The sequence below is a fragment of the Chiloscyllium plagiosum genome, chromosome 16, assembly GCF_004010195.1.
Source record: "Chiloscyllium plagiosum isolate BGI_BamShark_2017 chromosome 16, ASM401019v2, whole genome shotgun sequence".
NCBI classification, from domain to species: domain Eukaryota; kingdom Metazoa; phylum Chordata; class Chondrichthyes; order Orectolobiformes; family Hemiscylliidae; genus Chiloscyllium; species Chiloscyllium plagiosum.
The window spans coordinates 67,213,900-67,227,310 of NC_057725.1; the positions used below are offsets into that span (position 1 = coordinate 67,213,900).

General features: G+C 38.9%; 1 protein-coding gene across 1 annotated transcript in view; it reads left to right on the forward strand.

The window, feature by feature from the left end:
• LOC122558125 (mucin-6-like) overlaps window positions 1-13,411 on the forward strand; it is a gene marked incomplete at its 3' end in the record, with an annotated part of 278,951 nt that overhangs the window by 90,002 nt on the left and 175,538 nt on the right. Inside the window, exon 11 of the mRNA XM_043706443.1 lies at window positions 1,084-1,188. Within this exon, the coding sequence (XP_043562378.1) occupies window positions 1,084-1,188 (105 nt within the window). The remainder of the gene's footprint in view (window positions 1-1,083; window positions 1,189-13,411) is intronic.

Consider the following 13,411-nt stretch of genomic DNA (forward strand, 5'->3'; position numbering starts at 1 on the left):
GTATCAGTCTGTTGAATCTATGATACATTCCCTCCAATACTATCTTTTGTGAGATGTGGTGCCCAGAGCTGAATCTAGTTGGGGTTGGGGGTGGGTGCACCCAACCAAGACTGCCCCGCAGAGAAACTAAAGGACTATGTCAAGAATACTAAACAGTAACAATAATTGTGTTTCTAAGTTTATTATTAAAGTGTTAAAGAGTGGACAATTTAGAGATGAAGGTGATATTTGAGATTAATGATTTATTTCCTTTATTCTTTCATGGGATAGTTAAGAATCAAACTTGCCCATCCTCTGATCCCTGTTCCTGTCCTGGCCCTCACTCCTTCTTTTCCACTGCCCATACCACCACCCTCCTGCTCCTGATACCGCCCTCATTTTCTTTAAACTCTCCATTTCACGGCTTCCATTTCACACTTGTACTGAAGTCCTGGGCTCCACCTAGTGGCAGAACTTGGTCATTGCAGGTAGTTCTGCCTGCATCGACAAGTTTCTACCACAATGTGGAGCTTGATCAATTAAAACTTCATAAGGTGAGTACTTACAGTACTTACATTTTTATTGTATTTTTTCTATATTTTAAAACAACTTATTTTAGAAATTATTCTGAATTTTGGTATTTATGTATATACAACATTTCAACTTAGTGTTTTAGAATCATTTTCTGCTGAGAAAGGTCTTGAAGTACTGTATTTCTTTTATGTTTTTGTGATATATCTTATTTTGCAAGTTATTTTATGGTGGAATACACAGTACTACACATGATCAGGATTTCAACCTGTGCAGTTTTCTTTTCCAAGCAAGAGATATCTGAAAGAACCTAACTTGTAATGAGAGCTTTGATTTATCTGAGAATCTACGTTTTAATAAAAGTCATTCCATAAAAGTGATCTTCAGTGAGGAATTGCAGAATCTATTAACGCAATAGAGCAGCTACAGTATGTTTAAAATGAGAGTTTTTGAGTTAATTTAGTTAATGGATCATATAAAGAATTGCTTATAATAATGTTGGAAGAAAGCTAGTTTTAAACCATTTTATCCATTTGGTAATGAGTTACAAATTGCTTTTTTTTTGTGCTGCAGAGTGTTAAGATGCTCGACTCAGGCACCATCGAAGCAGTGTTTGATAAATGTGGTGTTAGACATTCAGAAACACAACTGACAGGCATCATCTATGCTACCAATCAGGTGAGTATCACATACTGGGTTTTGTGAATGCCCTGGCAATTACTTCTAATTAAAAGCAAAAATATCTTACAAGCAAATAAGCTTTCCTATTTTTCTTCCAAAGTAAAAATAAATCACTATAATGTAGCATTCTGATTTAATCTACATTTGCATCTGGTTCAAGCTACTGCAGAGACCTCTTTTCAATGCTCTCCAGTTGCTGCACATTGTAGCCAGTTGGATGGTTTCAGATATCTCATTAAATATAATGTGCTTCTAATTGTCTTACCCTGGTACAGCACAACATCATATAACAGAGAGTACCGAGTCAGGAAAAGTTAAATTATTGTTACCTATTTGGCATGGATTAGTCAAGTCCTCATTGTAAACTGTTGTCTCTCACTGTGTTGAAAACAGTTTGCTCAATTTTACATTTTATTTTTGATTGAATCCATAGAATCACTATTTTTAGCAGTTATCAAACATAATAAAGTATATAATTGTACCGCACTGTTGGACCTATCTCCAGTGTTGTAACAGCTCACAATCACTTTTTCTCATATCAGCTTTTTATTTATTCAATGCCTTTTTAATGGTTGTCCTCAAGCAGTGACCTTCATAGCACAGTGTAGTCCATGGTCGTACATCAGCTCATTATTACACACAGAGAATGCATTAGGGTTGTTTCTTAATCCTCTCTTTTTCATATTTCTGGAAGGTTTAAATGCAGACATGCCTCCAGTTTGAAATATAATCCACAGGAGATAACTTTATGCTGGTCTGAAATGGGGTGGGGCACCTCATTATCTCTTCCTTTTAAGTCTATTTTCGGATGTTCCTTGAGATTCTGCAGGTGTAGCACTCAATAGGTTTTACACAGTACTTTGCCAGATGCCACTGGATCTACATTTGCAGTCATGTGTTTGCTATATGCTCTCTCTTTAAAAAAAATTGCATTGTAATTGAAAGTTCAGTATTCTGCAAGTAATCCAGGGTTATAATCCATTGTTATGATGCTCCCATAAGATTCATTATGACTCTATTGTGCTTTGAACCACATTTCTTTTAGAAGTCATCTTGACTCGATCGCAATTGTGGGTCATGTAAAATGCCACCGTTACAATTGAGCCAGCAAATATTGGAGTCCTTGGGCTCAGTACTCGATGTGTCCTTATCCTGTACCATGAAAAGTTGCTGAAAATGGCAATGAAGGCAGGATGCTGGAGTCAGATCCTGCCAGCTCTTTGTAGAAGTCACTCATCTTCATTCTGACATAGGCAGGGGCATGAAAATCTACCCCCAAAGCTCTGCAGAATACAAAGTTCTCAAATAAGTTATATTTTATAACTAGATAACCTGCTATCCTCTCCTGTATCTTGTGTCTTTTTCCATTTTGGGATTGCCATAGTATTGGTTGACCACCCTTCTCAAACTCTTCAATTTGATCACAATTCCTTTTCTAATCCAATTATATTTAGATTTCTCAATACTGCATCTTTCCATCTGATCTTAGGCTGACATCTCTTTCTTATCTAGCAGTCCAGTCTCCAATACTCGCCTCACCACATTTTCTCTTTCACTCCATAAAAGTTTATCATACTATTTCAATCTCTACTTTCTTTGATGTTTACACAGTCTTCGCTCACCCCTGCTGTATTACTTCCTGATTTTGCTTTTCCTCATAGTTTCACCCATCCTTCTCAACCTCTTTGTCTTATTAAAATCCAATTGTTATTCTTCCCTTAATGTTGCCATATAGCTTTTGCACTACATAACAAGACCAATAGCAGAATTGTCTTCAAGTTTTCTTCCTATCAGTATCACACTTTTCTATCGCATAACACTCCACTGCATTTCTTCAATTACTCCAACCACATTGTTTAATTTCCATATACCTTTTAATTTGTGAATGAGGTATGGTCAATCATTTTCAAGTCCTAATTGCTCTTTAGAAATTGCCCTTCTCCAACTATAGCTCACAGGTACTTGTATGATAGATATATTCAAATCTTTGCACACAGCCTCTACGCATTCACTTTAATTTCCTTTCTCAGGGCCAAATTAATGGTCATATTCCTGACTTCAAGTGCTTTTCTTCAGATCTCCAGATATTCAAGCCATGTTCCCATCATCTCCACTACATAGCTCGATATCATCTGAAATATCATGATCATGATGAAAATATCATCATTCTTCCTGTCTTACTCAGTACGAATATCTAATCTGATTTTACTGCCTTGCTGGTTTGTATTTCTTTCAGTACTGTTCTGATTTCTTCCAGATTGATGTTAGCTGTCATCGCTTAATTTACAGCTGCTTCTTCTGCCTTTTTATTGATTACTTTTTGTAGTAAATAAGAACAGTGTGCCAATAAATGTATGTGATATATTCAATAAAGATTTCCTCTGCAATAACTAGTCAATTTACTGAACCTTCTGGATTTGTAAACATCAGCTCAGTTATATATTTGCAAGTGACTCAGAGGAGTCTATTACTGTTTATTCATTTTTCAAGGTCAAATATGTCTTGAAATGTGACCTTATGCTGATTGTTTACATTAATTGAAGCAGACTTTGTATGTTTGGAGCATGAAGTTTAAATAGAGCTTATTAATCCTGTTTACTATGTTTTAACCTTCACTTATAGATAACAAATGACAAACCACCTAGTTCTTTTTGATCACTCAACATTGCAGTTACACTTGCAGACCAGTGAGCAATTTCCTTTATCTATTTGGGTTTGTACAATAGCAGATGACCTTCCTCTAGTCATAAGTGATGCACGTGACTGTGATTAGTTTTCATTAATATGAACATACAGAGCATGAATAGGGCACCCACCCTCTCAAGCCTGTTCTGCCATTCAGTAAGACCATGGCTGATCTGATTACTCAAAATTCCGACTTACGTCCAAGAACCTTTCACATACCTCGGTTTATCAAGAATCCTCCTACCTGTGTCTTGAAAATATTTAAAGACTGTCTCAAAAAGCGTTGGTAACAGAGGGTTTCAAAGAGGGTTTCTTGACACTAAGAGAAAAAATATTTCCTTAACTCTGTCTTAAATGGGCAACCCCTTATTTTTAAACAGTGAACCCCAGTTCTATATTCTCTCGCAAGAAAAACACTTTCAAATTCCTTTAGGATCTTATCTGTTTCAATCATGTTACCTCTTACTCTTCTAAACACCAGTGGATTCGAGTCAGCTGATTCAATCTTCTCATTCCAGGCAATAGTTTATAAAGTTTCTCTGAATTTCTTGCAAATTCCTTGAATAAGGATATCTACACTGTGCATACAGTATTTAGTGTGTATTATCTACAAGATGCACTGCAGAAATTCACCAAAGAATCTTAGACAGCACTTTCCAAACTCACGACCACTTCCACCTAGAAGGACAAGGCCAGCAGGTACTTGGGAACACCACCATCTGCAAGTTCTCCTCCAAACCATTCACTCCCCTGACTTGGAAATATACCGCCGTTCCGCCACAGTCATTACGTCAAAATCCTGGAATTCCCTCCCTACTGGCATTGTGAGTCAACCCACAGCAAGTGGACTGCAGCGATTCAAGAAGGCAGCTCACCACTTTCTTCTCAAGGATAGATAAGGATGGGCTATCAATGCTGGCCAGCCAGCAACGCCCAAGTCCCACAAAATTTAAAAAAAGCTAAAGCATAGCCTCTTTACTCTTGTCATAAAAATCATTCCAAAGTATTTATCAAAGTTGTGAAAACTAAGACTTAAGCAATCATTATATTTTGCCGAAATGAACTGAATTTATCTTGAAATGAACTGATCATTGTACCACTACAACTGATAAAATTATCAAATAAAATATTAAAAAGATTAAACAGGTCATACATGATTGGTATCTGAGAAGCTTGCTGTTAGGTTATGATGAAGAATTCCATTTGGAAAATTCCATGTAATCTGCTGACTGATTCCAAATTTTACTACTTTTGTTTAAGATTTTCAGCATCTGTGGTAATTTAAGCATTTTGTGTCTCACTAATGTCTGTAGTGGCTGCCTTATAATAATCCATTCTTCCTTTGCTCTGTTTATTTCATAAGGGTGGGTTTTCATCTTGCTACCTGAGAACAAAACTGACTTTGTGAATTGGCTGTCTAGAAGTCATATTATTTTTATTTCCATGAACATTAAACTGGGGCAGTTTCTTAAAGATTCAACTGATCCACAATGTCAGTTTGATACCTTCAGCAAATCAAACATTTTGCATCTAATTATGTGTTATTATTGTTATTAATGTATCTGCAGTTTTATTTCCTTTAGTTTTGGTGACATTATATATTGGGGAGGTGTAGTTGAACAATTGTGTTCAGTGTAAACTCCATGTTTGGTTTCATGGGTCATGTATTCAGTCAATGTCAATGTTATGTTGCATTTAAATATATCACTTGAAGATAATCTTCCAAATTGTATTATTTGATTGTTCTATTATTTTCCACAGACAAAAATCATAATTTCAAAGCAAGACACAATAGAAGTCAACAATAAAATCATGAAGTTACCCTATCAAAATGGTAAAATAAACTTTCTGTTGAAATTGTTTAGAGTCTGATTGATCTCCGTATAGTATATGTGTTTTAAACTGACATTGTAGATCTAATTTTGGATAAATTGGATCTACATCTTTATCCACAGCATGCAATGATCAAGCTAAGTAGTATCAGGATAGATACTTGTTTTGAATTTCAGTCAGTGCTTTTATATTACGATCAAACACATGCTTAGTCCAACATTACCACAGAGAAACAAGTTGATATACTTGACATCATTGTTGGTTAATGCTCTCCTTCATGTTGTGTTAGGTGGGGGATGCACTTAGTCAGACCAGAAGGTGGTGGGTGGAAAATCTGTCATGTTCCTGCCTTTGCCCCAGTTAAATCTGGGTGCAATACTCTTACAGCAATTGAGGCCCCTAAGTGGGCAATTGGTGCCGATTTCAGAACCTCATCCTCTCGCTGTAGATGTTTAACCAGAAGCAGACTCATTATGTGACAAGCTGAAAACTAAACCGTTTGAGGGTTGTTTTTTGGCTTTTGGTGGGGCCTGGGATGCATGGGTGTGTTCTCTCATTGAAAGGCATGTGGTGCCTGACTCCTGAGCCCTCCTTCGCCACAACCCTTATGCTGTAACTTCCATCCCATCAACAATCACCAGCACCCTGCGTCCCTCAATGATCCTGGGCTCGGGATGTTCGCATAGATGCACTTGCTACTCTTTCCATTGTGTTACCATACGCAGCTGATCTGTACTGCTTCACTTCTCTATTATAGCCTTAATAGAAGAGAAATGGTAAAGCTCAGAAAAAAGGCAAAGGTACTGTGGATGCTTGACAGCTGAAGTTAAAATAGAACCTCAGCAAGCTTGGCAGCCAATGTCTGAGGGAGGAACAGTATTTTGATGCAGTATGATCTATTTGCATCTATTCTAGAAAAAGAGAGTAGCCATTTTACAATTTGTTTTCCCACATTCTTACTGAAGTCGTGATGGACAAACAGTTATCCTCTGCAAACTCACCTCCATAGTGTATTGCAGTGAGGAAGCAGGTGTAACAGATCTGTGAATGATGGTAAATACTAAAAGTAAACGATTCAGGAGACTTAAACCAGTTTGCTGGACCAAAACAAAACATAGTTATTAGCAGTTGAGAGGATGCCTGCATGATGACTGTCTTCTCTTCTTCCTCCTGCTCATCTATCCCCAACCAATCACATGAAATGTCAAGTAACAGCTTCCTAATATGGTGGAATAGCAAAGTACAGTGAAAGATTGGACTAGAGTTTTTTTTCTGCAATGGTATCATTTCACAGCTGAGGGTTTACTGCTGTTGTTCATTAAAAGATTTCTATTTTTCTTTTTCTAATCCTCTAGAGAGAGCAGAATGAAGAATTTTAATTATGTTTAGATTTCTCTAGATTTTCTTCTGCACTTTAATGGATTGAAAATTAAGGAAGAAAAGAATACCACCCTAGAGCTTCTATAATGTTGTTTGACTTACATTATGGCAGTTCTACATTTACAATATTTTCTTGCTTTCGCTTATCAAACAGCAAGAAAATTGAAACAAACATTGAAATTGCTGGAAAAATTGAATCTCTTTTTAATTGTTGGAAGGGAATTGCTGCTGAAAATTGAGCTTTTTATAGATGAGGAAGAATTTCAGGTCACAGGCTTCCAATTACAAAAGCAACCCTCCACAATCACTCTTTGCATCCTATCTGGAAGCCAGTTTTGGATCCAACTTATCTTGGATCCCATGGGCTGTTATCTTTTGGACCAGCTTTCCATATGGGACCTTACCAAAGGCCTCAGTGAAGTCCATGTGTTTCACATAAAGTGCACAACCTTTATCAATATATATAGTCATCTTTTTCAAAAACCCTACTTAGTCAGCCAAGGGATCCAAGGCAAGTTGGCAAACTGGATCCAAAATTGGCTTACATGCAGGAGGCAAAGGGTTACAGTGGAGAGGTATTTTTGTAATTGAAAATCTGTAGCCAGCAATGTAGTACAGGGATTGCAGTTGGGGGCCCTGCTGTTTGTTATCTACATTATGTATTTGGATGTCAATGTTGAAGGTTTAATTAGTAAGTTTGCAGATTACATTAACATTGGTAGTGAAGTTGAGAAGGATTGGTCTTAAGCTATAGTCTGATATTGATCAATTTTTACATTAATCAGAGGTATGGAAAATGGAATTTAATTCTGAGAAGTATGCATTTTGGGAGGTCTGACATTCTCAATGAATGGTAGATCTTCAGGGACTATTAAGGAACCAAGGCACCTTGGTGTCAAGTCCGTAGATTTCTGAAAGTTATAAACCAACTTTATAAACATTGGTTAGGGCACAGGTGGAATATTGTGTGCAGTTCTGGTCACCACACTATCAGAAGGATATGATTGCACTAGAGAGGCTTGAGAAGAATCCAGGATCCATAGAATCCCTACAGTTTGGCACATCAAGTCCACACTGACCCTCTGAAGAGCATCCCAGCCATATCCCTGTATACCTGCATTTCCCATGGCTGACCAACCTAGCCCGCACATCTCTGTACACAATGGGCAATTTAGCATGGCCAATTCACCTAACCTGCATATCTTTGGATTGTGGGAGGAAACTAGAACACCTGGAAGAAACCCACTCAGACACGGGAGAATGTGCAAACTCGAAACAGATAGGATGTTGCCTGGGTTAAACAGTCTCAGTTATGACGGAAGACTGGATAGGCTGGTTTTGTTTTCCTTGGAGCAGAGGACGCTGAAGGAGGATATACAAAATTATGAGAGGTTTAGACAGAGTAGATCGTAAGAATCCTTTCTATGTCTAAGACTAGACGGCATAACTTTAAGGAGATGAGTAAGTTGTCTAGAGCTATGAGAATGTTTTTTCATCTAGAAGCTGATTGAAATACAGAACCTGCTGCCTGAGAGGGTGTTGGAGCCAGGTATTCTTGCAATATTTAAAAAGTATCTAAATGAGTACTTAAAATCTCAGGATGTTGTAGGCTATGGACTAGGTGCAGGTAAATGGGATTAGTATAGTTAATGTTTTTAATCAGCATAAATATGGTGAGTCAACTGGCCTTTTCTATGCCGTATGACTCAATGATTCAAATTTCAAAGTTGCACTGATAAAACACATTTTCACTAACAAAGGTGCTGAAGATATAATTAAGTAAATAAAACTATTTCTCCAGTACCCAATTAATATTACTTCCTTTAGAGTGAAATCTAAGTGGTCATATTTTAGTTTTAATTCAGTAATTAAAGTAAGTTATTTAAGTAAGTTATTTATTTATCAATGAATTTATTAATTATATAATCAATTTATTTTTCAGAGAACATTAAAATTTATAGGCAGTCTTCCAGCTACATCCAGGTGAAATCCAGTTTTGGCCTGGAGATGCAAATTCAAACTCATCCATTTTTACAGTTGTATATTATTGTTGATGAGAACTTTGCCACAACCACTCATGGTAAGTTTGGAGATTATGCTGTTGAGTATTTTAATATTGACAATACAAGGAAAGGAATTTTGCTCAGTGGAAGGGATGTATGGAGTTACTTCAGCAATGCTACTCAGTAGGGACCCAGGGATTGAAATGTGGTTGAAGTTGTGAGGCAGAGCTTTTGTATGGGAATGGCAAAAAGTATTACACAGTGAAAGTAAGAACAGGTGGGGTCGATTTAATTTCTGGAGTAATCTGATTGACATAATATTTGATGGGGTTTAGAGGAATAGAGATAGAAAGGTGCTAATTTTGATTAGGGAGGAATAGAAAATGAGATTGAATTGCTGTTTAATAAAGGGGTACTACTTTGATATAGAGCTGTAAGGACTCCATTATTGTGAGCTTAGAGCAAAATGAGTCTTGAAGTGAGGAACAAGGAGAAAATGTTGCTCAGTGGCATTAGAGGAAGGAGGGACTGAAGGAAGTGAGAGTGGTGTTTGGGTATACAACATTTATGATCCAACATTGTGAAGATAATAGATTGCTCCATGCTGGGAGGTATCTTCATCCATTTGTTATTTATCATTAGACTGATTAGGTGCTGCTGAAAAATGATAGGATTGGCCAGGATTGTAGGTTAAATAGAGTGCAACACAGGATGAAGATGGATGGTGTAGGAAGTTCTTAGTTTTCCCTGCCAGCAGTCTCTGAAATTAACTGGCGTGTCAGAGTATATAAATCTCCCTTCTTTGGAATCATTAGGGGCCATTTCTCCTCACGCATAAAATTGTGTAATGGTTGCACAAATTGTTACGACTTTAGTAACTATTTAAAATGGATAACGTGTGGCTTTCTTTGAATACCAGAAATGTTGTTTATGTCGCTTAACTTGCCTATAGATATGATGTAGAGTTCACCACAGTTTTTCTTCTAAATGTTGGGGATTAACTTTCTTTTAACTGTGCTTCTCTCATCACTTTCCTGTGCTGACACAGACTGTTTGACCTACTTTTATTTTTATTATTCCATGCTTTGTGAACCTGGGCCACTTATTGCCTTGGCCTTAGAAGGTATTGATGAGCTGCCTTCATGAAAGCACACCAAAGAATTGGTCTCAGCCGAAAACGCAACAAAATTCAAATCTCTTACGAGCCTGTCCCAGGGCAAGCTCTGGTCAATCTCCTTACTCAGATCAATGGATATATCCTCCCAAGTGTGGAACATTTCCTTTACCTGGAAAGCTAACTTCCATTTAAAGCTGACATTGATGCAAATATTCAACATCGCATCCAATCTGCGAGTGCCACCTTCATACTTCTAAGGAAGAGAACCTTTGATGATCATACTATGATCTTTGTGTAAAAGGCAGTCATCCTTCAACTTTTTTATATGGCTCTGAAACTATGCATCACCTCAAGACCCTTGAGAAGTACCAGCAACGCTGATGTGGATTCTCCACTTTGGCTGAAAGCACAGGGATACTATGATTAGCATTCTCGAGCAGCCATCAGCACCAGCATCGAGCCTGTAATCATCCAAAATCAGCTTGGCCGACCATATGCTTAGCATGCCAGAGTTACGACTGCCAAAGCAAATCTTCTTTGCACAGCTCAAGGAAGGCATTTGGACAAGAGAAGGTCAAAGGAAGTGTATCAAAGACTCCCTGAAGGGTTCTGTCAAAAAATGCAGCAGAGATACCAACGTATGGGAGAAGAAATTGACTTATAGGAAACCCCTGTATGAAAGGTCCACGAATCTTCAAGAATGCCTATCGGCAAGACGATGTTGGAAAATGAATTGAAGAAAGGAATGTCTGTGATCTCACTGTCTACAACACTGCCCTTTGTGCCATCAGCAAACTTACTAACCCACCCTTCCACTTCTTCATCCAAGTCATTTATAAAAACTATAAAGAATAGAGGCCCATGAACAGATCCCTGCAGGACACCATTGGTCACTGACCTCCAGGTGGAATACTTTCCATCCACAACCACTCACTGTCTTTCTTCAGCCAGCCAATTCTGTGTCCAGACAGACAAATTTCCCTGTATCCCATATCTCCTAACCCTCTGAACGAGCCTACCATGGGGAACCTTATCAAAGGAAATCTTAGTAGGGCGGCACGGTGGCTCAGTGGTTAGCACTGTTGCCTCACCGCCAGGGTCCCAGGTTCATTTCCAGCCTTGGGCGACTGTCTGTGTGGAGTTTGCACATTCTCCCCGAGTCTGCATAGGTTTCTTCCGGGTGCTCTGGTTTCTTCCCATATTCCAAAGATGTGCAGGTTAGGTGAATTGGCCATGCTAACTTGTCCATAGTGTTAGGTGCATTAGTCAGACCGGGGTGGATTACTCTTCAGAGGGTCGGTGTGGACTTGTTGGGTTGAAGGGCCTGTTCCCATACTATAAGGAATCTAATCTAAATGCCTTGCTGAAATCCAAATACACCACATCCACTGATCGACTTTTGTCAACTTACCTTGTCACATCCTCAAAGAACTTAATAAGGCTTGTGAGGCATGGCCTGCCCCCCTCAAAGCCATGCTGACTATCTTTAATCAAACTATGCTTTTCCAAATAGTCATAAATCCTATCTCTCAGAATCCTTTCCAGTACTGTGCTTGCAACAGACGTAAGACTGACTGGCCTGTAATTCACAGGGAATTCCCTATTCCCTTTCTTGAACAAAGGAACAACATTCGCCTCCCTCAAAGCATCCTGTACTACTCCCGCAGAGAGTGAGGATGCAAAGATCATCGCCAGAGGCACAGCAATCTCATTCCTCGCTTCCTGTAGTAACCTTGGATATATCTGGTCTGGCCCTGGGGGCTTAGCTATCTTGATGCTTCCCAGAATTTCCAGCACATCCACTTTCTTAATATCAATCTCTTCAAGCCTATTATCCTGATTCATGGTGTTCTTGCTATCAACAAGTTCCATCTCTCTAGTGAATACTGAAGCACAAAACTCATTTAGGGCCTCCCCTACCTCTTCAGATCCTAGACTCAAGTTCCCTCCACTATCCCTGATTGACCCTAGCCTCTCTCTGATCATTGTCTTATTCCTCACATACGTGTAGAACGCCTTTGGGTTTTCCCTAATCCTTCCTGCCAAGGCTTTTTTGTGCCCCCTCCGAGCTCTCCTCAGTTCATTTTTGAGTTCTTTCCTATCTACTCTGTAATCTTCTAAAGCTGTGCCAGATCCTTGCTTCCTCAACCTTAAGTAAGCTTTCTTCTTCCATTTGGCGAAAAGCTCTTGTCATCCAAGTCTCCTTCACCTTACCATTCCTTGCCTGTCTCAGAGGGATAAAGTTATCCAGCACTCGCAACAAGTGCTTTTTAAACAGCCTCCATATTTCTATTGTGCATTTCCTGTAGAACAATTGTTCCCAATTTATGGTCCACATTTATGCCCAACAGCTCCTATCTAACAGCAGTATAATTTCTCCTCCCCCAATTAAATACCTTCCCATACTGTTTGTTCCTATCCTTTCCATGGCTGTGGTAAAGGTGAGACAGTTATGGTCTCAGTCACCGAAAGATCTGGCACCTGGCCTGGCCCGTTGCCTAGCACCAAGTCCAATATGCCCCCCCCCCCCCCCGTTCTCCTATCTGCATATTGAGTCAGGAATCCTTCCTGGACACACCTGACAAAATCGTCTCCATCCAGACCATCTGGACTAAGGAGGTTCCAGTCAATATTGGGGAAGTTGAATTCACCCACCACAACAACTCTATTACATCTGCATCTTTCCAAGGTCTGCTGTCCAATCTGTTCTTCCATTTATCAGCCAGTATTGGGGGCAGTATAGAAAACACCCCATTCTGCTATAATTCATCAATGTGAATTTGCTGTAGCGCGATTGACAAATTGGGAATATAGTTTAGAACATAGAACATTACAGCTCAGTACAGGCCTTTCGGCCCTTGATGTTGCGCCGCCTTGTCATACTAATCTGAAGCCCATCCCACCTACATTATTCCATGTACTTCCATATGCCTGTCCAATGTCGACTTAAATGCACTTAAACTTGGCGAATCTACTACCGTTGCAGGCAAAGCATTCCATACCCTTACTACCCTCTAAGTAAAGAAACTACCTCTGACATCTGTCTTATACCTATCTCCCCTCACTTTAAAGTTGTGTCCCCTCGTGTTTGCCATCCCCATACTTGGAAAAAGGCTCTCCCTGTCCACCCTATCTAACCCTCTGATTATCTTGTATGTCTCTATTAAGTCACCTCTCAATCTTCTTCTCTCTAACGAGAACA